The sequence below is a fragment of the Protopterus annectens genome, chromosome 3.part1, assembly GCF_019279795.1.
Source record: "Protopterus annectens isolate FY-2018-M chromosome 3.part1, PAN1.0, whole genome shotgun sequence".
In the NCBI taxonomy this organism is placed as follows: domain Eukaryota; kingdom Metazoa; phylum Chordata; order Ceratodontiformes; family Protopteridae; genus Protopterus; species Protopterus annectens.
This window is the reverse complement of record NC_056732.1, coordinates 1504440660-1504466638: the sequence shown is the minus strand read 5'-3', so window position 1 is coordinate 1504466638 and position 25979 is coordinate 1504440660. Positions and strand designations below refer to the sequence as shown.

Here is a 25979-nt window from a genome sequence, read left to right as displayed (position 1 = left end):
TATATATATATATATATATATATATATCTCTGACAGAGAGAGTGACAGGCAGAATACACCTTTCATTGTGTACTTGTTGGTGTATACTGTTTCCTGGACTCCACATGTTTGTGTTTGAACCTGTCACATTACACACCTGCCGTAGGTATATCTTGGCTACCATAGTGTTAGGTGATTGTGTACATGATTGCGTGTTCTACTCCTGGCAGTGGTTGTTTTACCCTTCAGAGCAGGCACTATTAGTACAGGGGTGAATAATGCTGGTTTCACCTGTTCTGGACATTATTGACCGTGAGCTGCGCGATATTCAGAGAAGCTTAGCCCTGTTTCTCGCATATCCATATAGTCATATTTAAACGATGCTTACCAGCACTGGGCAATACATATTCCCGCTAACGTGTGCTAAACATGATCTGCTGACCTGCATCCGACATGCATTATTCGTGCCTTCAGGATTACATTACATTCCTTGCAGGACATGGGACCGGGAACATGCATGACGGTCACTGCATTTACCACTTGGGCATCTGGGATTTGTACACGTGTTATGGCATTTTATATGTGGACTATACTACGGCTGTTACTCCATACTGCAATCACATGGGTAACTCAGTTAATTTACATATGGATGAGTCCTATTAATAGTATGTCCATGTGATGTGTAATGGATGTGCTCCAGCATTGGGTATGTATATCACAGTGAGCCAAACACTATAATGTGCTACACCTTCAAACGACCGTAGGTAGAGCATGCTGGGGTGACAGATACCTGTCATGGGTACACCCCATGCCTTGACACGAAATCCATGATTACATTATGTGGAGCCCCTCATTAACGCACCAGGGAATCCATGCAGAGTGTGTGGGGAACAGTGATTACACACATGGGATCCCGCAATTGCCTCTGCTCCACTGAGCGACAGTTGGTTACTCGATGTTGTGGCAACAGCAGACACTGTTTGCCTCGATTGGTGTATGGCCTCTGACAATCGGGCGTGTACCTACCGATGTACCTGGGAACCTATACACACAGTACCAACATATGCTGATAGGTGCATGTACTGTTCAGGTGTTGACATTCCTTGTTCCAATAGCTGTTGTGTGTACAATGGTTGAGGACTGCCTGTGTAGGATTCACACAGTAGCCCACTTATACATTACAATTTACAGGTGGTCGTGTGTGTGTGCCATCCATTTTACTGTGTGTGCAGGTGGAGAGGTGTGTCAGTCCATAAGGGCCTACACTGTCAGAGTATGTGCTATACGTTCCCTCTTTGCCAAGGCATAGGCATATTGGGCACGCCTCTGTCTGCCTACTGGGGCTGGCACAGGGTGTTTGTGGTCTGAATCCCTCTGTGCCTGTGATGGCCTTGGCAATTGCGGTGGGCTATGAGGGCCTTCACCATTTTGTCCCTGCTGCAGCTGTTTCCGCAGGATCATATTATGTAGCATGGCACATACTATGAAGATGTGGGCACACGTGCCTGGAGAGTACTGCAAGGCTCCACCAGATATGTCCAAGCAACGGAACCGTGATTTCAGCATCCCGAACACACGCTCTATGATGATTCTGGTTTGTGCATGTGCCTCATTATGGCGTTCATGCATGGGTGTGTGTGCATTTCTGATGGGAGTCATCATCCACGGCTCCAGTGCATAGCCAGCATCCCCCACAAGGTGGCCATGTGGGATGTCCCCCTGACAAATACCTGATACAGCTGTGAGGCATGCCAGATATGGGAGTTATGGTAGCTTCCAGGGCTGCCAGCACAAACATCCATGATAATGCCCTGGGCATTGCACATGACCTGGCAGTTGATGGAGATAATCCCTTGCGGTTTATGTAGCGCCTACCATGCTCACCGGGTGGTGACTTGATATGTATGTGCGTGCAGTCTATCGCACCCAGTACCTCCGGGTAGTGTGCCACATGGTGGAAGTGACGCATATTGCTGGCCAACTCCTCCTGAGTTCGAGGGAAGTATATATGCTCATTGGCATGTGGTAACATGGCATCCAGGAACTGGTGGAACTGGATGCTGATGCCTGTGAGATCCCCATTATATCTCCAGTTGGCCTTTGAAAGGTACCTGTGGCTAGTATTCGCAAGCTTACACATACCTTCGTGTCCACTGGGATGGGTCCCCCTCTGTTGTTTCTGGATCTCGGGCGTGGCCGGCACAGCTCAACTATTTGCTGTAAGATGTCCCTGTCTACCCTGTAACTCTCTACTATCTCCAGATCATCTAGCCCCTGGTAGGTTACCCTTGGTCTGAACACTCTTCTCCTCCTCCGGGGCCTGCGGTGGTTGTCAGCATCGTCCTCAACAACACCGTCAGTCTCTAACACATGGTGATGAATCACAGCTATGGCAGCTCCCAACATGCACATTTTAAAAGTTCCCCGTATGTTTACACCTATGGTGCAGTGTTTGGGAATGCACAGGTGTGTGTGGGGTGCTTTGACACTTTATACTATTGTGCTGTGAATACCGATGATGTCATAGGGTGTGTATGTACGATCGTAGCTACAGGGCATCTTATGTGTTTTACGACAGGAACTACTATTGTGGTGCCTTTGGTGTTGAATTACATTTGGCTGCCGTGGATTACCTCTTGCCCCTCCCTTTACATTTCTTCACATTTCACCTACCATTTTCTGGCATGCATCCAGCAGCCTGCTTTCATTTGTACTTTCCTAGACCTGGCTTATCTTGCATAATGTGTTCTATTGCCGGTCTATTTCAGGTTTGCTTTGCTCTGCTATGACAGTTCTCCTTTCTTTGCAATCCGACACCTCCCCTATCCTGTTTTGCATGTTTCTGCGAGCAGACTTGTCAGCTGCCATCAATTGCCCGCTGTGAGTTAATAGGTGTTAATTGCTCAGTTGTACTCCAGTTACCCTACTGCGGCATTTCCTTATTTTCTTCCCCTGACCTTCCTGTTTGTGCTATGGTGTGCGGCGCATGCATCCACTTACCGGGTTTCGGGCACATTTTCATCCCCACACACATGTGCTTTCGGGCACCATATGTGCTCTCAGCTATAGGATGCTATACCTACCTCCCCACCCCTGTCCTGCGGCTTTGCTTAGCAACGGCCAGGCCAGATTTGCATTGCTCCAATGTGCTTACAGCTACGGTGGCACACCCCACTGCTGATGTCATGTATACCTCTGAGCCACTCCTCGGTGTTGTAACGCTGCTCCGTATGGTACATCCTTAATCCAGCAGGACGTTTGCGATTCAGTATTACCTGCCTCATTTGCATGGCATTGACTACTAATTCATAGTTACCACGCCAAACACTGTCACAGACCCTTAGCAACCCTTGCAGCTTGGTTGTGGTGTACCATGCATACCATTGAGTATTATGGTGAAATCCTGATTTGTATTACATTGCGATTTTTATGACATTTGTATATATTTTCTTTGTGTTCCCGTTTGTGCACACATGCCCTGCTGTTGTACTTTGCGTTACTGTGGACATGACATTAAATGTTGTTTTTTTAGGTGTTCTGCATCTTTTCTTATGCCATTGGCTGTATATTTAGCCATTGGCATATGTTAACTTTGTAATACATGAGTCTGGTCTGCTTTCATAGCTCCGATGCTCTGTTTGGAAAAATGTAAACCGTGTTTTTTTGGTTTACATTTCTGTGGGCTTACGCTACGCCTGCACCACTTCATGTATCGCTATGTACCTTCATTTGCATGGTGCGGCACTGCGCATGGGGTGATTAGCATACCTAAGCTGAGGGCTGCGCAGATCTGGCATATGCCGGTAGTGCACATGGAATTGGATCGTACCTGAATCGCTCGGCGGACATATTTGGCGTTATACCGCCTACGCTACGCCTGCGCCTGGCGCAAGCTTCATGAATCCCAGGGAGCATCTTTAATACTGACTCCTATGTGATCTCTTCTATGGAACATGGGTCACTTTGACTAAAGTATTTTGTCACTTTGCTGATAGATAATAGGGTCTGAGACTTAAAGGGCCTCCCTGAAACCACAGACAAGTCCTTGAATCTATCTTAGATATCATAGGAGTATTTTGATCTTCCTGTGCAAAAAAAATTGCGTATGCTGTACTGTACTGAAGTATATCAACTCCACCAGCTCTCTCATACACAGCGCATGCCCGCGCACACACACACACACACACAAAACTGATATAACAAGGTTATTCCTGTACTGCTGATTTGCAGTCAAATGCACATGATTATTACTTACTAACCTTTTACATGATTATGTGTGATCCCACATCAAATTAACACTGAATGGTTAGTGCTGAAAGTACTCAATTATAGATGTATATACACTTCTTCTGAAATAGGTCTGGTCCTCTCCCAGGAGGCTGATGTCACCACTGTAGAAAAGTTTGAATATAGCTTTGAACAGGTGAAGAAAGAGTGTGTACTCCTCTGCCACAGTGCAGATGAGGCCATTCAACTTCTCATTTCATTCATCCAAATTCTATGCTTATTTACTAAATAAAAAAATCTGGATATGCTTCAGGACCTTTCTGAGTCTGGGCTCAAGGAGGATCTTTATGAGGGTCTATATACAGCCTGTATGGCGGAGTGCCATATTTCCCACTGTATTTTTATTGTACTGATATTTTAGATAGGGCTGTCCAATCCACCACAGTATACATGGCAGGGTGGTTCTCTAAGTTCACCCAAATTTGCAGAAGCATCGCAAAGTATTAGTGGGTTATAGGCATGGCCTGTCTTGGACACATTCTGGAGCTTACCAGTACTTCCCAAAAAGAGCTTCATTGATAGGTCAGTCTGTTTCAGAAGAGATCTTTGGACATGTCTATATTCTGATGCTCAGAAAGGCTATAGGTGCTGTCCAGTTTTAAAAAGGGTATTGAGTTTTACCCTTAATTCTTTCTAGACCCAAAAAGGACAATTTTCATTCTTTTCACATTCTCAGTGACTTCAGCCAGTATAGTCAGTATGTCTGGTTCTAGAGGGTCACACCTCATGGGATTATTCTTTTGCTGTAGACTAATCTACATGAGATTGCTGGACATTATGGATGCCTTTTAGTACATCAGCATTTGTAGTCTACACAAGAGTTTTCCCTAATTTACTCTGGATGAATATCACTTACTATACAAAATGCTGCCATCTGGACTTCCCCAGTGCCAGGAGTCTTCACCAGAGTGAAGTTTAGGATGACTGAAGCCTTGCAAGAGAAAGATCTGTTGGTCATTGCAGTCTAGGAGGACTTGTTATGTGTGCTTCCTTGCTTATAGTCATAGGAATTAACCATAAATAAAATGGATGTCCTCTCTTATTTCTTCTCAGAAGATATTTAATGACATGGAGTTTGCCACTCATCATTGTCTATCATTTCTTCCCAAGAGGTCATGGCCTATGCTGACTGAATGAAGGCACAACATGGATCTGGACTAGAACTCTGCTATACCTTCTGGTTATGATGTCTGTCACAGTCTTTGTGGCACCATTTCCATGCCTGGGAGAGCAGCTGTGTAACTATGAGGTGTTGGTGGCTTCAGAGACACATATTTATTTTCATGATGTTCATCGTGTTTCACTGTTGCATTCATCACTGTAGGGTTCTTCCTGCCAGCACGCAGCCCTCGGTTGGCCAGAATCCCAAAGTCTGGGTCCGGCTTCGGCTGTTCAGTCTCCCTGACGTCAGAGCGCCAGGGGTACAAAGCTCCCAGCCAACGCCATGTTCTCCAGTCTTTCTTGCCGTGCGGTGGAAGCAGTTCGCAAGTGCCGGTCGGCTGACTCCTGATATTTTTGGTGCTTCATTCTGAAGACTTTCTTCTTCTTCTCAAAGCTAAGTACCCCATTGGGGAAACTTTTTTCTTGCTCCAGTCTGACGTCAGAAAAAGTTAATAATTGTATTTCTTGTGGGAAGCAAATACCTCATAAGGATTTCCACTCTTACTGTATTCCTTGTCTAGGCCCTGACCACGACGTAGCTAGTTGTTGGTTTTGTGCTAGATTTAATCAACGTACTATTAAGCGGAGATACCATTTTGCTTTTCACTACTTTGGCAGGTGATTTAATTACAATATGTTGTCGGACATGCTTCCGACTACCGGAGTTCACAAAAGGTGCAAGGATAAGGACAGGCCTCCGAGGTCCAAATCAGATGACAGTTTACAAGCAGAGCCAGCTGCAGGTTCAGCCATCGTCAGTGAGGCGCTTTCGCAGCCTCTGTCGTCGGCCACTACAGAACCACTTGCCGAAATGGACTCCCATGAGGAGCCAACTAGGCCTTTGAGTACTCCAGGTGCAGGACCTTCGGACAATGCTCCTTCGGATGGGTCTGGAGCCGCTGTGCAGGTACCGGCTTCCGAGGGGGTTTTCAGGCCTACGCAGCTTCAGATAAAGGCAAAGCTCCTTCAAAAACAAAGACTCAAGCCCAGGCCTCCTCTGATCCTGGACCTAAATCACAAAAACAAATGCTTAAAATGGCGGAGGACTTACTAACTATGATTAGGGGTTCACATCCCCCTCCAGACAAAAGGCCAAGACAAGAATTCGATTATGAATCCTCTGATTAGGCATCTATTTCTTCAGTGTCTTCCTCTGAACAGGATTATACTTTCCCTCCTTATGAGGATTCTGATGCTGAGGAATCCATTCCCTTCAGCTTCTCCCCCTGAGGATTTTTCTTTTGGGGAAACTTTACATGACATGAGGGAACATTTTCAGTGGGAAGGACAGGAGTATTCTGAATCTAAGAGAAGGCTTAGGGATTTCCTTCTTCTTCCCCAACACAGACCCCTGGCTATTCCTCCTATTTTGGATATTGTGGATGATGTGTTTTCTGAGGCTAATTTAACTCCTGACTCCTTTCCTCCAGCCCCTGCAAAGCCTGATAGATATTACAGAGTCCCTGACTCCCACCAGTTTCTTTATAAAAATCCTACTGCTGATCCAGAAACCATTTCTCAGGGTTCTAAGGGTGTTAAGGCTGCCACTGCTAAGAACCCTATTCTGTCAGATAAGGATTCTAGAGCTTTGGAGAGATGGGGCAAAAAAGTGTACACTTCTGCTACTTTATCCGCTAGGGCTTTAAATTGTCAATTTCATATGCTAAAATATCAGCAATTTCTTCTGTCTGTTATGAAACAAAAGCTAGGTACCATTTCTGCATGTGCAGATAATAAGGAATTACACGATTTGATGCATGCTACTGAGCAGGTGGGGAAACATAACTTACATTGTGGTTTTGATGCTTTGGTGGCCTCATGCAGGGCGGCTGCCACTGGCATGGTCATTAGAAGGCATGCTTGGATAAAGGAACAAAATTTGCCTGATCAAGTGAAAGCAAAGTTACTGGATGCTCCTGTTCAACATAATGTTTTGTTTGGGTCTAAGGCTGAAGAGGTCATAAAGAAAATGGAGGATAAGGCAAAATCCATGCAAATGGTTAAGGATTTCTTACAAGTTCAGCCCCCAAGATTTAGCAGAAATTGGCCAACTAAAAATTGGTCCTTTCCCAGCTCGGACAGGCCTCAGAGGGGTAGATATAGGCGCCCCAGAGGGAGGGCCCAAGCACAAACCTCTTTTAGACCTAGACAGTGGAGTGCTTCCACCCCCAGGGGTGGAGAGGACAGACCTCAATCTTATAGGAAACAGGCTCGATGACTCCCCCGCATGGCTCCAGGAACCTCTCTCCTGGAAGCCCCTCTAGGAGGAAAACTCTCTTTTTCACCAAAATTGGACTTACATAACCCAAGACAAGTGGGTTCTGGATGTAGTTTCAAGAGGTTACAAATTCCACTTTCATTCCTTGCCAAGACCAAACGGATGGCCAGATGCACCAAAACACCAATGGGCAGAGGCATTAAACCAGGTGGGTTCCCTCATGGCTATGAGGGCCATAGAACTAGTTCCACAATCAGAGATGGGGCAAGGCTTTTAATCAAGACTCTTTCTAGTTCCCAGAAAACAAAATTCTTGGAGACCCATCCTGGATCTGTCAGTCTTAAATACTTTCCTGGAGATACCAAAGTTCAAGATGCTTATTCTGCAGCAGCTCTTGCCAATGTTGAGCAAAAATGCATGGATAGTGACATTGGATTTAAAGGAGGGTTACCTACACATTCCTATCAGACAGGAGTGCAGAAGATACCTCAGGTTCAAGGAAGGCTCGAAACATTACCAATTCTCTGCGCTGCCCTTTGGCTTGTCTACTGCGCCCAGGGTCTTCACCAAGTGCCTGGCACCAGTAGTAGCTTACTGCAGACTCAAGGGAATTCAAATTTACCCTTATCTGGACGACTGCCTTGTTCAAGCAGACAGCAAGGATGTCTTACTCCAGCACCTGGAATTTGTTCATAATTACTCAAGTACCTTCACTGTGAACATAAAAAAGTCAAATTTGACACCCACACAACAGATAACTTTTCTGGGTGCTCTTTTAAACACAACAACCCAGATGGCATTCCTGACATCCGAAAAACAACTTCAGCTGGCTTCAACTTTCAAAACCCTGGTGTTAATGTCTCAGCTAACTGCAAGGAAATTCCTGTAGGCTTTGAGTTACATGGCCTCCTGCATCCTTCTCATACCATATGCAAGACTGCATATGAGAAAGATACAATGGTACCTAAAAAGCGTATGGTCCCAGCATTGTCACAGTCTAGACACACAGATTGCTGTCTTGCCTTGCCTGCAAAAGGAATTCCATTGGTGGGCCATGGCATGTCTACAAAACAAAGGGAAAGCCTTCAGTCTGCCTCCAGCCTACCAAGTGTTAACCACGGATGCCTCGGATTACGCATGGGGAGCCCACTTGCAGGGGAAAGGCCTGCAAGGTTTTTGGACAGAGGATCAGAAGCACCTACATATCAATTTAAAAGAGATGCTAGCTGTGCAGAATGCCCTCTTAGCTTTCAGGGATCTTCTACAGCCAGGGCAACTACTGATACGGACAGACAACACCATAGTTATGTGGTACATAAACAAGCAAGGGGGTTCACACTCCTACCCCCTTTGCAGACTAGCCATGACTCTGTGGAACACAGCACTAGCTTGCAAAGTGGACCTACAAGCTCAGTTCCTGACAGGGAAACAAAATATTCTGGCAGACAACTTGAGCAGGAACCTGTCAGACCCACACGAGTGGATGCTAGACACCCAAATATTCCTGATGATTACACAAGCCTGGGGCTGCCCGGGCATAGATCTATTTGCATCTCCCCTCAACTACCAGTTGCAGACTTTTTGCACAAGGACATATCACAAACTAGCATGGAAAGTGGATGCTCTCTCATTCAGTTGGAGGAACCTCTCGGGGTATGCCTTTCCTCCTCTACCTCTTCTTCCACGGGTGTTACTAAAGATAAAACAGGACAAACCCAAGATGATTTTACTGGCCCCAAATTGGCCTTGACAATTTTGGTACTCAACACTGATGAATCTATCCCAGGAGCCTTCTTGGATTCTACTTCAGATTCCAAATCTTTTGTCCCAACACCAGGGCCAGGTTCTGCACTCTCATATCAAAACTCTCAGCCTGGCAGCCTGGCGTATTCCGGGTCTATGATTAATCCTACCCTTTCCAAACAGGTCATGGATGTCATCTTAGAAGCCAGACGGCCTAGCACTAGAAAATCCTATGAAGGTAAATGGAAACGATTTTGCACCTGGATGCATGCTCAGGATTCAGATCCTCTCATTCCTAATATTCCATTGATTTTACATTACCTGACAGACATGTTACATAAGGGTTTATCCTTTTCCTCCATAAAAATACATGCCTCAGCTATCTCTGCACATTACAATACAGATCCTCCAATTTTTTCACATCCACTTCTGAAACAATATCTCAGAGGACCAAAGAATTTAAGGCCCCCTAGGACACCACCCATACCTGCCTGGGACCTCAACTATGTTCTGGAAAAACTTACTCTGCCTCCTTTTGAGCCTGCTGCCACATCTGATATAAAGCATTTATCATGGAAGACCACTATCCTACTGGCTTTGACTTCAGCCAGGAGAGTCTCGGAGTTACAAGCACTCATGGCTGTGGAACCTTACATTATTTTTCATCAAGACAGGGTTTCTTTAAGGACTAATCCTACTTTCATGCCTAAAGTGGTTTCTAAAGTGGCTTTAAACCAAACTATTCACCTGCCAACTTTTTTCCCCAATCCACAAAATAAGGGGGAGAGGATCTTGCATTCTTTGGACATGCACAGGCAGCTTTGTTTTTACCTGGACAGAACCAAGGATATCAGAAAAACAGAACAACTGTTTGTTTCTTATGCAGCAAATTCCCAAGGCAAGGCTATTTCAAAACAGACCATTTCTAAATATATTGCTCATGGAATCAGATTTTGTTACTCTCATCATGGAAAGCAAATCCCAGGAAAAATCAGGACTCACTCCACCAGAGCTGCTGCTACTTATGCTGCTTTTCCCAGGGGAGTACCTACCAAAGATATTTTGGAAGCTGCAACTTGGAGTTCAGTGCATACTTTCTCTAAGCACTATAATCTACCTCTTTATTCTAAGTCCAGGGCAGGCTTTGCTTCTGCAGTCTTGCAAGGCCTACTAGCCGCCCCTTCTACTCAATAACCTCCACCCTTTATCTCAGCTTTGGGATTCAACCCTACAGTGATGACTGCAGCAGTGAAACACGATGAACATAGTACAGTTGTGTACACTTACCATAAATGTAGATGTTCGAGTGTCTTCACTGTTGCAGTCTGGGTTACCCACCCCCCTGTCCCCTCTTATTCTCTCATTAGTGTGGTTCCCTGCTTCACCCTTCTTCTGAGGTGTATTTTCTACAGGGTATGGGGTTTTGTTGTACCTTACTTTTAGCCTTTACTTTTGGGCACCTGACATCTGGGGCAAGAAAAACTGGAGAACATGGCATCAGTTGGGAGCTTTGTACCCCTGGTGCTCTGACGTCAGGGAGGATGACTGAACAGCCGACGCCGGACCCAGACTTTGGGATTCTGGCCGACCAACGGCTGCCTGCCGGCAGGAAGAACCCTACAGTGATGAACATCTCGAACTTCTACATTTATGGTAAGTGTACACAACTGTATTTTTCTGGTGTTGGATACCTTCAGCTGTGCCTTCTGGAGTGGTGGACAGTTGTCATTAACCTTCAGATGGACTTTCCTTTTCTGCAGCCAAAACCATTACAAGTTTAGATGTTGAATACTTCTCTTGTGGGACAAAAGTTTACCCAGGCTATCACATAGTGCATGGAGTGTGGCTGTTCCTGGAGTAGGGAGCTCTGCATCAACTGCTTGGAGCTGAGGGTGATTCTTCTGAACCTGAAGACCATGGAGAAGAACTGCATCTGGGCTATGCTCCTCCAGTCATATAGCCAGTCCTTTATAGTGTGCTTAACAAGCAAGGGGGGGGGGGTGACGAGGCTTATGCCTTTTGCAGGAAAGCAGTGCTCATCTGGCAGTTAGCCATACACAGAACATTACTGTTTCAGTAGTTTGAGTACCAGGGAAGTCAGCTCACTGGCAGACCGTTTAATTACCTCTTGCAATTTTCTGCTGTAGCTGTGGATTAAGAACCTGTGTGTGGCTAGTCTTTGGAAGTGTAGCACTATAGAAATTGACCTTGTTGCCACTAAGGAGTATGCTGATCTCCCCATTTTCTTCTTGATTTAGCTGGCCAGGAGGAAGTGAAGTAGAGCTTGTCATGTTCTGTCTTCCATGGCAAGGGAAATTCCTGTGTGCATTCATGCATGTCCTGCTGATTCCATACTTCACCATAATGTGTAGAGATGAAAGGTCAGAACTTATTGTTATAATCCCTTGATGGCCAAAAAGAGGATGGTTTCAGTCTTGAGACTGTCCTGATCCAACCTTGTCCAAGTCAAGGATGTTCCTGTCTGTTTGAGGCAAAGTAGCCCTAATTGCAGAAAAGGTCAACAAGAACAGATTAGTGTGGTTTGGTCACATGTGGAAGTAAGCAGAAGACAAATTGACAAAAAAGATTTGGAAGAGACAGGAAGAAGGCAAGAGAAAATGAGGACATACAGCCAATAGATGGATGGATTTTGTTAGAAAAGACCTTTAACAGTCAGGCATGACTGTTTAATATGGTAGGAGAGTAGCACTGAATTAAGAGAGAGAGTAACAGTTGATTTGATACCCCATCCCCATGTAGAAAATGGGAAAAATGAGGGCTGATGATGATGAGACACCTAGGTGCCTCTTGTTTAACGCTGCAATTAAAACTCACTTCACCAAAGAACTGGCTACCTCTATTGCTTGCATCAGGAGAATCCCCATTACAGATTCTATTTTGCAGCCAGCTGGTCTTTGATGCACATCTTCAGCAAGCATTATTCTCTCAACTACAACCCTTGAAGTCAGGCTACAGTTAATAAATCATCATTATTCCAAGGATCAGCTGTCTGAGTTTTATGCTAGTGTGATCATTCATCTTCTTCCACCCAGATGGAAATTATTTGAGGTTCAGCCCACCCAGACACCCATCAGGGAGGGTACTTGTCACTGGATATAAATATGTTCTTAAAATATCAGTTGTTGTATAAGAAAATCCTATGTGATGGGTCAAGAAAACCTAGCCTTCTTCCAGCTGTGTGGATAAATGTCTGTTCCATCAAACACAGCTGTCTGGGGTTCCCTATAAAACGGGCTGGTATATACTGTTATACTTGTTTAATTAGGTAAATCCCGGATCTTCATTGTCATTTATTGGTTTGTAGGAAGGCAGTTATGAGTGTCATGGGAATAAACAGACTCTGGATGAGCATGCTTATATTGCATACATTTTCCTTCATAGCATCTGCTGGCAAGGGTGCATGAATATACTTGAACATGGATTTTACAGGGCTCAGTTGTGATTAGTGGCAAAGATATAACCAACACATTTTCATTTAAGGATGGTCATCTAGAAGAATATATCTTTTATGTCCTAAATGGTGAAGTGGACAGAATATTATTACAATGAATAGTTTGAAAGCACTTTCCAGCACTATGATATTCATTTAATACCCATCTTTAACATAGATATATATTGTATTATACTATTCCCAGCATGAGACTAAAATTTGTTCAGTTTTCTGGCATTTATTAAAAGCTAGAATACTAGTCAGTACTCAAAACCTAGATAGCAGTATGCCATATTATATATGTATAGGTGCACAAAATATACTGTAGATTTCTGTCATTTTGAGTGACAGAATGTTATGTTACTTTTTATTCTGCTAAGCATGTCATGTCGAAAAATTTAATCTGATTAAACTTTTTTTTTTCAGATGGCTAACCTAGCTTTCCTGCGAGGACAGCTGAGCAACGTGAGTATGCATATTTGTAATACTTCTTGTGTATTGGTAATATAAAACTTTACTATTAATTAGAAACAGCTACACAACTGCGCATAGGTGTGTGTGTGTGTTTATACACACACACACACACACACATATATATATATATTATATGGAAGAAGTGAATAGTCATTCATTTTCTCATGTAAATTTATGTTAGCTTCAGTAGTGTGATATCTTCTATTTGTACAGTCCCAGGAAACACTGATAATGACAAAAGATGAATAAAAGATTTTAATTTTAAACAGCAACAGTATTTGTGCAGTTCATCTTGCACCCGGGAGTCAGTTCACCTTCCAGCAGCTTCCAAAAGCAAATTCAGACCAGCTAAAATTAATTCTTGATTTATAAATGTCTTGTAAGAAGGTAGAGAAAAGGAAAATTGGCTTAAAGGAGCAGTACTTATATTACACATTGCTTCATTCCTACCTATCTTTCTTAGCTTTAGAATATTATATTCAGAAGCATAGCTAGGGTGGGCTGAAGGGGAAAGCTGCTCCAGGTGCAAGGTGCTAGGGAACACAATTTGCAGTAGGGCAGTATCAGCATTTATTTCTTTACCAGCATTTCTGAATGGTAGTATGGAGATTAATTTACTAATACCCTTGTTTCAGCACTTAGTGTGTAATACAAGTTGTAGGAAGCGACTTGCTACAGTTATTAAAAGAAGAAAGTAGAAAATTCCATTTTTTTGTGAGAAGGAACCTTTTTTGCTCTCTCATCAGCTTAGAGGTGAGAGGCACAGAAATGTGAATGGCTTTCTCCTGAGATTAGGAGCTCTATCTGAGAATGGTGAAATAACTGTTTTTTTGCTCCTCAGTTTGAGGGGTGCCAGATTGAGTAGCAGCACTGGGATTGTTTTACAGATGTACAGTACTTAAGTCTAGCTTAGGAAATCACTGCTTAGCCTTTGAGGCATTCGGGTAGTCTTCTGCTTTTGATAGACCTCTACCCTTCAAGTTAAGAAGCAAGACCATTGCATACTGGTTAACCTGTGTGACATTCTTATGTAGAATGTTTTGTTCACAGGTACACAAAACACCACCAAAAACATTCTTCTTGGGTCTGTGGTGGATCTCACAGTAAAGGCATAATACTTAATTTCTGTGTAATCATGAATTCAGCTAGGGTTGTGCCATGTCTGATCCCATCAAAAATAACAAGTCCCTATTTTCTTGATAGATGAAGTTGTATTGTCATAATCCTTCCATTACCAGTTTCAGTAGTATAAGCCTCAGGAGAAGATAAACCCAATCTTCTTTCAATAGTTTGTCTTTCCCCTGGACCAAAATATTGTATCAATTCATTTATCTCAAAACATATAGTTTTATTGCATCACTTTTGTGTGATTTGTTCTTCATGGGCTTTCCTTGTGAAATAAGGATATAGGAGGTCTTGTGTAGATTTCAGTTTTCTTCTAGCATTTCTTCAGATGACAAAAGTTGATTTCAGTTCAATTTGGTAGTTAGATAAACTATAGCTACTCATGATAAAACTGGATTCAAGAAAGCCATCATCATTTTTTATGTATTCTTTGATAGTTTATATAACTGTAGATGTTTTTGTATTATTTTTGAAGATTGTAAAATTATTGTTCTTAAAATGTTTGCAATACTTCGGAGTTTTTCTCCCTGGGCCTCTGCTGAAAATATGCACCTACCTAGTTGGACTTTTCCCGTAGTCAAATGTCAATAAATAAATATCAATAAATCTCATTCTGCTAATCCATTCATTGAAGGATAAGGAGAAGAAGCAGTCTTCTTGTGAATTTTGCATATTTCTCTCATGTAAAAGATGCTGCATTGCCTGATACCATTATTTCTGATACTTCTTCTGGTGTTCATTAAATGCCAAAATTTGTCTTTACTCTTTCAACAACTGTGCCCAAAGTTGACAGTGTTGTACGGTACTGATTCATCCATTTTGAAAAGGCATCCATAGTAACCAAAAGTATTTTTTATTCCAAGAAATGGACCACCATTACCAGTATGTAGTTGTTTCTGTCCATTTTACCTATTTCAAAAGTTGCTTGCCAACACAAATCCTGTTATTCTAGCAATCTTCTAAGTTTAAAAGAGCAATGTTTAAAGTCTGTCCCTATTTTTGGACCATTGCCCCCCCACCCCCACCCCCATTATTTTAAGCTTTGTCCAGATTTCTTGTGCTAAGATGTAGTTTGCTTACAAGTAGTTGAAAGTTCAGTTTGTTGACCAGGAAAAAAAAAACGATATAGCTGATCAAAAATCAGCTTATCACACATTCACACTTTTTTCTGTGTGAGATTGCAGTACAGTGGGGTTCGTAGTATCTGCCCTTTTCCCACTGTAGTTGTTGTAGATCATTCGCAGGGGGTGTGGGGGTTAACATATTTTACTTTTTTGTGTTTTTCAGTTGGCCATTTTTTGATTAGTTCGATCACTTGCAATTTGATATTTCAACTTTTCAATCTGTATGTGTTTGGTGTGTGTGTATGTGTGTGTTTTTGTGTGTGTGTGTGTGTGTGTGTGTTTGTGTATACTGTAAGAAAAACCTAGCCAAGCTACAGTTTTCACTGTGTGATACCTTAAACCTTTTGTAATAGAGTCCCATGGGATATATGGAAATGACCCCTTAGGGATATGGCTACTGAATGTCCATGACTTTCTAAATCTTTATGGACAGCTTTAGGCCAACAAACCCAAATATCAGTACCTGTGGACATGCATGTTTCAGCCTTTCTATAACCTCATCAGTACAGCATAAGTAGGTTGTTTTATATACTTTACAAACACAGGGTGTTTAAATCCAGCTGATGTCCATAACCATTAAGGTGTCCGCAACAATATCACAACTAAACCAAAAAGTAAAAAGGTCACACAGACAAACCAATTAGTAAAAAACTATAAGAAAAACCTAGCTAAACTAGAGTTTTCACTGTATGATACCTTAAACCTCCTGTAATAGAGACCCATGGGAGATATGTAAATTACCCCATATAGACATGGAGTGTTAAAGCTGTATGGCTTCTGAATGTCCATTCCCTAATGGGTCATTTGCATATATCCCATGGACCTGTATTACAGGAGGTTTAAGGTAACCCACAGTGATAGTGGCATTTGGCTTTGTTGGACTGAAACTGTCCATAAAGACTTAAGTTTAAATTAATGTTCTTTAACTCTTGCCAAGCTAATGATTATAGCTGAAATGTTCCAATACACAATTATATGTAGTCTTCTTTGTGTAGTTCTTCTAAATATGAAAAACTACACCACCATCAGTTTGCTATTCTACCTTTAGCTCAGCATTATATTGTGTTCTCTTGCACACTTTTTTTTGTTTTTCCCCAATATATTCTTAGCTTATTCTGATACACTGTAATACTGTATTTAACCAGTCTATTTCATTCATTTTTGAATTTCTGGACCAATAGCATACATCATTTCTTGCTATTCTGAACTTCCTATAAACAGCAAATAAAGTACTCTTCTTTAATATATTTAGTAAATATGTTTTGACTAGTAGCATCATGCATCATTGGAGAATACAGCATACTCCTTCTGAGTATCTGCATTCCCCTTTCACCAGGTGCTGAATCTTCTATTATGAACACATTACTCACAGGTTTCTATAGCCATTACTGGTTAGATCAAGAAATTCTAATAAGCACTGATTTTTAGTAAACTGTAACTCATCCTTGTATGAAATATCTCAATTCTGAAAGCTAAGCCCTGACCGCAAGAAGTAAGAGGTGAAGAAAACAATAAAATAAAAAGAAAGAAAAGAAGTGAAATGTGTATATTATATACAATACAGTGCATCCGTGAACACAGGGCGAGAGCTCTCCACTGTGTGAGAACCTCCTGAGTTAAACAACCAATCTTTTTATGCCACCCCCAAAAAGCAAACCCAGGGCCTCCAACAGTAGCCAGTTTGCTTCCCCTTCCACACTGTTCTCCTTTCTTTTTAACTAATTTTATCTACTAAGTATTTCACTTCCCCTGCTGTGGGTTGTTCTTTATTTTCCTTTTTCTAGTTGTAGTTTTCTTGGCAGCTAAGAATATTAATCATACCATTTCTCTAACATTTTCTTTCAAACCTGCCCTTCCTTCATATCCTAGGAGGAAGCATGTCATAGTTAAGGAGGTCTCTGGGCAACCTATCCCTTTGATCATTTTATCCTAGTCCTTCCTAAATCTTTTTAGGATTTCACAAGCCCAGAAAGTGTGTATCCTGCCTCCTTTGTCAGATCTCCATTAGCTCTCCTCAGTAAAGGGAGCATTTTAGAAAGCTTTGGTGGTGTACAAAATATTTATGCCAACACTTCCAAGCAAAAATATGAAATTTCCTTGATCTTATTGCTTTACCTGATAATAAACACACCACTTGCCAATCAGCTTCTGTTAATTCTTGTTGTATTAACATTCCCCACAATCGATTCTTTATCTCTTCTTTTCTTTCTTCCCACATTAGTCTGTACAGTTTTGCTATTATTACTCTCTCTACCCTTCCTGCCTTCCATTGCTTAGTTTTCCAGATAACTAACTTTGATACATTTCCTTAGTTAATTGTGTCCATTTCAGTTGCAGTAGTTATCTGTGAGGATAAATTATATAGAGAAAGTCTATGATGTACCTGAAATTACTCCTATACATCGTCCTACCTTAAGACTCTCTCACCTGCCACCAACTGCTCCCAGAATTTTACCTTTATTTGATGTTGTTGCCAGTTCTGGCTTGCCATTGTCATTCTTCATTCTTCTGTTTTAAAGCCTATGGGAAGCAACTCTTGACTCCAGTTTTTTACCTCTTTATACTGAAAAATCTGACTTACTTCCTTGCAAATTTAGCTTGACCTAGGAAGTTTTCTTTCTTCTGTTGAAATTCCTTATATTGCTTCAGACCAGTCCATTTGCCGTAACCAGGAATCCATTGTCTGAAGCATTTGTTTCCATTTGGAGGAGTATTTCTGGTCATAATATCTGGCCATGGTACTCAAGTGTAGAGCATTAATCTACCTCTTTATTACTGGTATTGCCAAGTCCCCCTATTGTTTTGCAGGTATTACTCCATCCCATTTCACCAGGGGCCTTTCTTCTGCCCATTGGAAATTTCATCTCCACGTCTTCATTTTTTGATAAATGCCTTACCCGGTGAGGAGCAAAAGGCTTGTCCCAAGTATAATATTTATATTGCACACTATGCAGTTGCAAAATCTGCAGTCTTTTAATCTAAATCCAAATTGAAATTCTTCCATTTCATAAGTTTCCTCTGAATGAAGTTCAAAAAGACAACTTTAGAGATTCCTCATAACTTTGCTTCAACCAGACAACTAAATATTTTATAGTCACGTTCTCATGACTGTGAAATCTCATTCCATAGTTATCGCTTACCTGCTACATTCATCCCTAACGCTTTGTTTTTTTTTCTTTATTTTCTACTCTGAAGTCTCCCCAAAATCTCAGAGAACCCCAAAAAGTTTTTTGACATTAATCTGAGGACATGTCAAGGTGAGAATTATGTCATGCATAAATTTAGCACATAATTCCATATCTCCCCACTTGCAACCACTTAATTCTTGTTGCTGCAACATTATTGCTAATAGTCGTAGATAATGGGTGAATAAAAGGGTCAGAGAAGGCATCTTTGCCTAGTACTCCTAACGAGGCTAAAATCCTGTGAAAGATCCCCTTCCATCTTCACATTTGCCTGTACACCCTAATAGAGCCTCTTTAATAATTCTATGAAGGGGCGTGGGAAACACATGTGCTCCTGGAGCATAAATAGGTTTTGCCAATCTAGCCTATAAAATGATTTTTCATAGTCTAATGAAAAAATAACCTTTTTCTCAATAGTTGCATTCTGAATAGTTAAAGTGTGAATGATGTTGTAACATGTTCTCCATTCAGGTATAAAACCATACTGATCTGTGTCAATTAAATCAACCACTACAGGAGTCATCATTCTTGCCAGTGTACTCATAAATGCCTCATAATCATGATATAAGATTGTAATATGAGCTTGCTAATCTGGGGTCTTGACCTTCCTTTGGTATCGTCATTTTCAGTCTTTTTTTTTTTTTTTCATTTGTGGCACTTGCCTAGTTGTAAGTACCCTATTGAAAAGATGTGTCCAGAGATTCACTATTCTCTCATCAACCAGTCTCCATTCCTCAGTTAGTATCCTGTCTGAGCCTGGAGATTTGCTATCTTTTTGCTGCCTCATCTTCCTTCCTTCCTGTTCTGTTATCTCTGCCGTCAATCTCTCCTTGCTATGCATAGATATTGTAGGCATCTGGATCCTTTGTAAATAGTCATATATTCCATCACTCATGCTCCATTATTTTAGCTCTCTTTTGTAAAGCAGTTCATAATAACACCAAAAGACCTTCAGTATTTCTCTTTATGCTGTCACCCTATCCCCAGCTCTAATTTCTACTAATTCAAACACTTCTCTGTCAACTTTCTGCTGCCATTGGTGAGAATCTAGTGACATAATCGCCTTAGGGGTGTTAGATGCATATAGTTCCCCTAACTTTCTTTGGTCTAAAATACTCTTTTTTTGCCTTCTTCAATGCTTTTTTAAGTTCCTTCATTTGGGCTTCCTCATCTTCTTATCTATCCCTCCCTCTTACCTATAACTTTCTAAGCTTTTGTAACTTTCCCACTTCTTTTTCATGTTGCTTTTTCTCTTACCTGCTGCAAATACTTCAGTACCCACTGCTTCACTACCTCTTTTACTTTATGTCGTTCCTGAAACTCCCTTGCCTGACTGACTGTAAAGATCTACTGTAGGACTCCTTACAATCAAAACTGAAGTTTCTCCCCTTGAAGGTATAGGGTCTCAGTTGGGTTAATTTCTCCACGTCTTTGGGATGTTCATCGTGTTTCACTGTTGCAGTCATTACACTTGGGTTATCCTGCTGGTAGGCGACCCGCAGTCGGCCCGAGTTCCAAAGTCTTGGTCCGGCGTCGGTTGCCGTCACCTCTTCCCTGACGTCAGTGCGCCAGAGGTATAAAAGTTGCAACCGATGCCATTTTCTCCAGTCTTTCTTGCCACATGGTGCCAGATGCAAAAGCAGTTCGCAAATGCCGGTTGGCCGACTCCTGAGATTTTCAAAATTTAATTTCAGAACCGAAGTCTTCAATAAAGCTAAGTAACCCGTTGGGGAAACTTTTTCTTGCTCCAGACCGATGTCAGTAAAAGTTAATAATTGTATTTCTTGTGGGAAGCAAATACCCCATAAGGACTTTCACTCTTACTGCATTCCTTGCCTAGGCCCTGATCACGACGTCACTAGTTGTCGGTTTTGTGCTAGATTCAATAAACGCACTATTAAACGTCGGTTTGATTTTGCTTTACATTATTTTGGACGAAGATTTAATTATAGAATGCCGTCAGATCAACCAAAGACCGGAATGTATAAAAAACGTAAAGACAAAGAAAGAGACAGATATCCGAGGTCCAAAACCGACGACGAAGCCTCTTCTAGGCCAGTCGCCGGTTCTCAGTGAGGCACTTTCGCAGCCACTGACACCCGCTACCTCAGAGCCACAGGCCGTAACCGACAGCCAAGTGGAGGCCCTGAGGCCTGTGGAAACTCAAGGTATTGGGCCTACGGAAACTATACCCTCAGATGGGTCTGGAGCCACTGAGCAGGCACTGGCTTCTGAGGGCGTCTTCAGACCTTCACAGCTAACAATTAAGGCTACTACAGCAGCAGAGGCAAAGTCAAACACAAGGAAACAAATGCAGCATTCTCCAGAACAGTCATCCATGCCAAAGAAACAGATGCTTAAAATGGCCGAAGACCTTATTACTTTAATGAGGGGATCCCATCCCCCTCCTGACAAAAGGCCTAGGCAAGACACTGATTCCTCTGATCAGGTTTCCATTTCCTCTGATTCTTCTTCTGATCAGGGTTACTCTCTCCCTCCTTATGAGGACTCTGATGCTGAAGAGTCCATTCCTTCAGCCTCACCGCCTGAGGATTATTCTTTTGGGGAAACCCTGCACACCATGAGGGAGCATTTCCACTGGGAGAGCCAGGATTACTCAGAATCCAAGAAAAGGCTCAGAGATTTCCTTTTATTGCCTCAGCACAGGCCCCTGGCTATCCCCCCTGTGCTTAATATTGTCGATGATGTTTTTTTCAGAATCCAGTCTCCAGATTCTTTACCCCCTGCACCAGTAAAGCCAGACAGGTACTACACGGTCCCTGACTCTCATAAATTTCTTTACAAAAACCCCTCTGCAGACCCAGAAACAATTTCTCAGGGTCCTAAAGGGGTTAAAGCTTCCACTGCCAAAAATCCTGTCCCCTCAGATAGGGATTCCAGAGCTCTGGACAGATGGGGGAAAAAAGTTTACACTTCTGCTACTTTAGCTGTAAGAGCTTTAAACTGTCAGTTTCACATGCTTAAATATCAACAGTTTCTCATGTCATTGTAAAGCAGAAAATGGTTACAAATACAGAAAGTCCTGACAGTAAAGAAATGCAGGAGTTATTGCATGCAGTTGAACAAGTGGGAAAGCATACTCTGCAATATGGTTTTGATTCATTAGAGGCTTCTTGTAGAGCCGCAGTTACAGGCTCAGTTATTCGAAGACATGCTTTGTTAAAAGAACAAAGTTTACCTGACCACGTTAAGTAAAGTTATTGGATGCTCCACTACAGCATGATACTTTGTTTGGTGTTAAGGCAGAAGAGGTATTAAAGAAAATGGAGGATAAGGCAAAGTCAATGCAAACGGTGAAAGATTTCTTACAGGTTCAACCACCTAGATGTTCATCGTGTTTCACTGTTGCAGTCATGACTGTAGGGTTCTCCCTTGCCGGCAGGCAGTCCTCGGTCGGCCAGAATCCCAAAGTCTGGGTCCGGCATCGGCTGCTCAGCCATGCTCCCTGACGTCAGAGCGCCAGGAGTACAAAGCTGACAGCCGACGCCATGTTCTCCAGTCTTTCTTGCCGTGCGGTGATAGCAGTTCGCATTTGCCGGTCGGCTGACTCCTGACAATTTTTTCCAATCGTACTTCAGTCCGAAGACTTTCTTCTCCTACTCAAAGCTAAGTATCCCGTTGGGGAAACTTTTTTCTTGCTCCAGTCCGATGTCAGAAAAAGTTAATAACTGTATTTCTTGTGGGAAGCAAATACCTCATAAGGATTTTCATTCTTACTGTATTCCTTACTTAGGCCCTGACCACGACGTAGCTAGTTGTCTGTTTTGTGCTAGATTCAATCAACGTACGATTAAACGAAGGTACGATTTTGCATTTCATTACTTCGGTAGGTGGTTTAATTACAAAATGTCGTCGGATTCGGTTCCGGCTACTGGAGTTCACAAACGACGCAAGGATAAAGACAGGCCTCCGAGGTCCAAATCAGATGATATTGTACAAGCAGAGTCAGCTTCAGGTTTGGCCATCGTCAGTGAGGCGCTTTTGCAGCCCCTGTCATTGGCCATTTCGGAACCAATGGCCGAAACGGACTCCCACGAGGAGCCAACTAGGCCTTTGAATATTTCTGTTGCAGGACCTTTGGACAGCGCTCCTTCGGATGGGTCCGGAGCCGCTGTGCAGGTACCGGCTTCCGAAGGGGTTTTCAGGCCTACTCATCTTCTGATAAAGGCAAAGCCAAGGGCAAAGACTCCTTCCAAATCAAAGACTACAGCTCAGGCCTCTTCTGATCCGGCACCCAAGTCTCAGAAACAATTACTTAAGATGGCGGAAGACTTACTTACTATGATTTAGGGGTTCTCATCCCCCTCCAGACAAAAGGCCAAGGCAGGAAGTGTATTATGACTCCTCTGATCAGGCTTCTGTTTCTTCAATTTCTTCTTCTGACCAGGAATATTCTTTCCCTCCTTATGAGGATTCTGATGCTGAGGAATCCATTCCTTCAGCTTCTCCCCCTGAGGATTTCTCTTTTGGGGAAACTTTACATGAAATGAGGGAACATTTTCACTGGGAAGGACAGGAGTTCTCGGAATCTAAGAAAAGACTTAGGGATTTTCTTCTTCTTCCCCAACATAGACCCCCGTCTATCCCCCCTATTTTGGATATTGTGGATGATGCTTTTTCGGAGGCTAACTTAACTCCTGACTCTTTTCCTCCTGCTCCTGTTAAGCCAGACATATATTATAGGGTTCCTGATTCCCACCAGTTTTTATACAAGAATCCTACTGCTGATCCTGAAACCATTTCTCAGGGTCCTAAGGGGGTTAAGGCCGCTACTGCTAAAAACCCCATTCCCACTGAGAAGGATTCCAGATCTTTAGAAAGATGGGGCAAAAAAGTGTACACTTCTGCTACTTTATCTATTAGGGCTTTAAACTGTCAATTTCATATGCTGAAATACCAGCAATTTCTTCTGTCTGCTTTGAAACAAAAGCTAACTTCCATTTCCGCCTGTGCAGATAATAAGGAATTACATGATTTAATGCATGCCACTGAACAAGTTGGAAAGCATGGTTTACACTGTGGATTTGATGCTTTGGAGGCTTCTTGTAGGGCTGCTGCCTCTGGTACAGTCATTAGAAGGCATGCTTGGTTAAAGGAACAAAACTTGCCAGATCAATTAAAAGCTAAGTTATTGGATGCTCCTGTTGAGCATAATGTTTTGTTTGGATCTAAGACTGAAGAGGTGATTAAGAAGATGGAGGACAAGGCAAAATCCATGCAAATGGTTAAAGATTTCTTGCAAGTACAGCCACCCAGATTTAGTAGGAATTGGCCTACTAAAAATTGGTTCTTTCCCAATTCAGACAGGCCTCAGAGGGGTAGATACAGACGCTCCCGAGGAAGGCCTCAAACGCAAGCCTCTTATAGACCAAGACAGTGGGCTGCTTCCACCCCTAGGGGAGGAGAGGACAGGTCGCAAGCTCACAGAAAACAGGCTCAATGACTCCCTCGGTTGGGCTGCAGGAACTTCTTGCCTGGAAGCCCCTCTCGGAGGAAAGCTTTCTCTTTTTCATCTAAATTGGACTCATATAACCCAAGACAAGTGGGTTCTGGATGTGGTTTCAAGAGGTTACAAATTCCATTTTCATACCCTACCAAGACCAAGCGGATGGCCGGATCTTCCAAAACATCAATGGTTAGAGGCCTTAAACCAGGTGGAAACTCTCTTGGCTGTGAAAGCCATAGAACTAGTTCCACTTTCAGAGATGGGACGAGGTTTTTAGTCGAGGCTCTTTCTAGTCCCCAGAAAGCAAAATTCATGGAGACCCATTCTGGATCTGTCAGTCTTGAACACTTTTCTCGAAATACCAAAATTCAAGATGCTTACTCTGTAGCAGCTTCTTCCACTGCTGACCAAAAATGCATGGATGGTAACTCTGGATTTAAAGGAGGCATATTTACACATTCCCATCAGGCAGGAATGCAGAAAATACCTCAGGTTCAAGGCCGGATCGAGGCACTATCAATTCTCTGCACTGCCCTTTGGATTGTCTACTGCGTCCAGGGTCTTCAACAAATGCCTGGCTCCAGTAGTAGCTTATTGCAGACTCAAGGGAATTCAAATTTACCCTTATCTGGACGACTGTCTTATTCAGGCAGACAGCAAGGATGTCTTACTCCAGCATCTAGAATTTGTTCAAAATCTTCTCAAGTTCCTGGGATTCACTGTAAACATAAAAAAGTCAAAATTGATACCCTCACAACAGATAACCTTTCTGGGTGCTCTTCTAAACACAGCAACCCAGATGGCACTTCTGACATCCGAAAAACAATTACAGCTGGCTTCAACTTTCAAAACCTTGGCAACTTTAACTCAGCTATCTGCAAGGAAATTCCTGCAGGCTTTGGGTTACATGGCCTCCTGCATCCTTCTCGTACCATATGCAAGACTACATATGAGGAAAATACAGTGGTACCTAAAAAGTGTATGGTCTCAGCATTGCCACAGTTTAGACATACAGATCACCGTCCTGCCTTGTCTTCAAAAGGAATTCCTTTGGTGGTCCAAGGCATGTACTCTAAACATAGGAAAACCTTTCAGTCTGCCTCCAGCCACTCAGATACTAACCACGGATGCTTCAGATTATGCATAGGGAGCCCATTTTCAGGGCAACTGTCTGCAGGGCCTTTGGACAAAGGATCAGAAGCACCTGCATATCAATTTAAGGAAATGTTAGCCGTTCAGAACGCTCTATGGGCTTTCAGGAATCTTCTACAACCAGGACAGCTACTGATACGGACAGACAACACCACAGTTATGTGGTACATAAACAAGCAAGGGGGATCTCATTCCTACCCCCTTTGCAGACTAGCCATGAATTTATGGAACACAGCTCTAGCTTGCAAACTGGACCTTCAAGCTCAGTTTCTACCAGGGAAGCAAAACTTCCTGGCAGGCAGTCTGAGCAGAAACCTGTCAGACCCACACGAATGGATGCTGGATACCAAAATATTCAGGATGATTACAGCAGTCTGGGGATGTCCTCACATAGACCTCTTTGCATCCCACCTCAAGCATCAACTACAGATTTATTGCACCAGGACATTCCATGAACTAGCTTGGAAAGTGGATGCACTATCTTTCAGTTGGAGAAACCTCTCGGGGTATGCCTTCCCGCCTCTACCTCTTCTTCCACGGGTGTTATTAAAGATCAAACAGGACAAACCCAAGATGATAATTTTGCTGGCCCCAAATTGGCCTCGACAGTTTT

The 25979-nt window shown here is 42.7% G+C and overlaps 1 protein-coding gene across 2 annotated transcripts in view; it reads left to right on the top strand.

Annotated features, from left to right (window-relative positions):
* TTC19 (tetratricopeptide repeat domain 19) overlaps window positions 1-25979 on the top strand; it is a 700715-nt gene that overhangs the window by 359524 nt on the left and 315212 nt on the right. For both annotated transcript variants that reach the window (XM_044067578.1, XM_044067577.1), the window contains one exon: window positions 13266-13304. In XM_044067578.1, the coding sequence (XP_043923513.1) occupies window positions 13266-13304 (39 nt within the window). The remainder of the gene's footprint in view (window positions 1-13265; window positions 13305-25979) is intronic.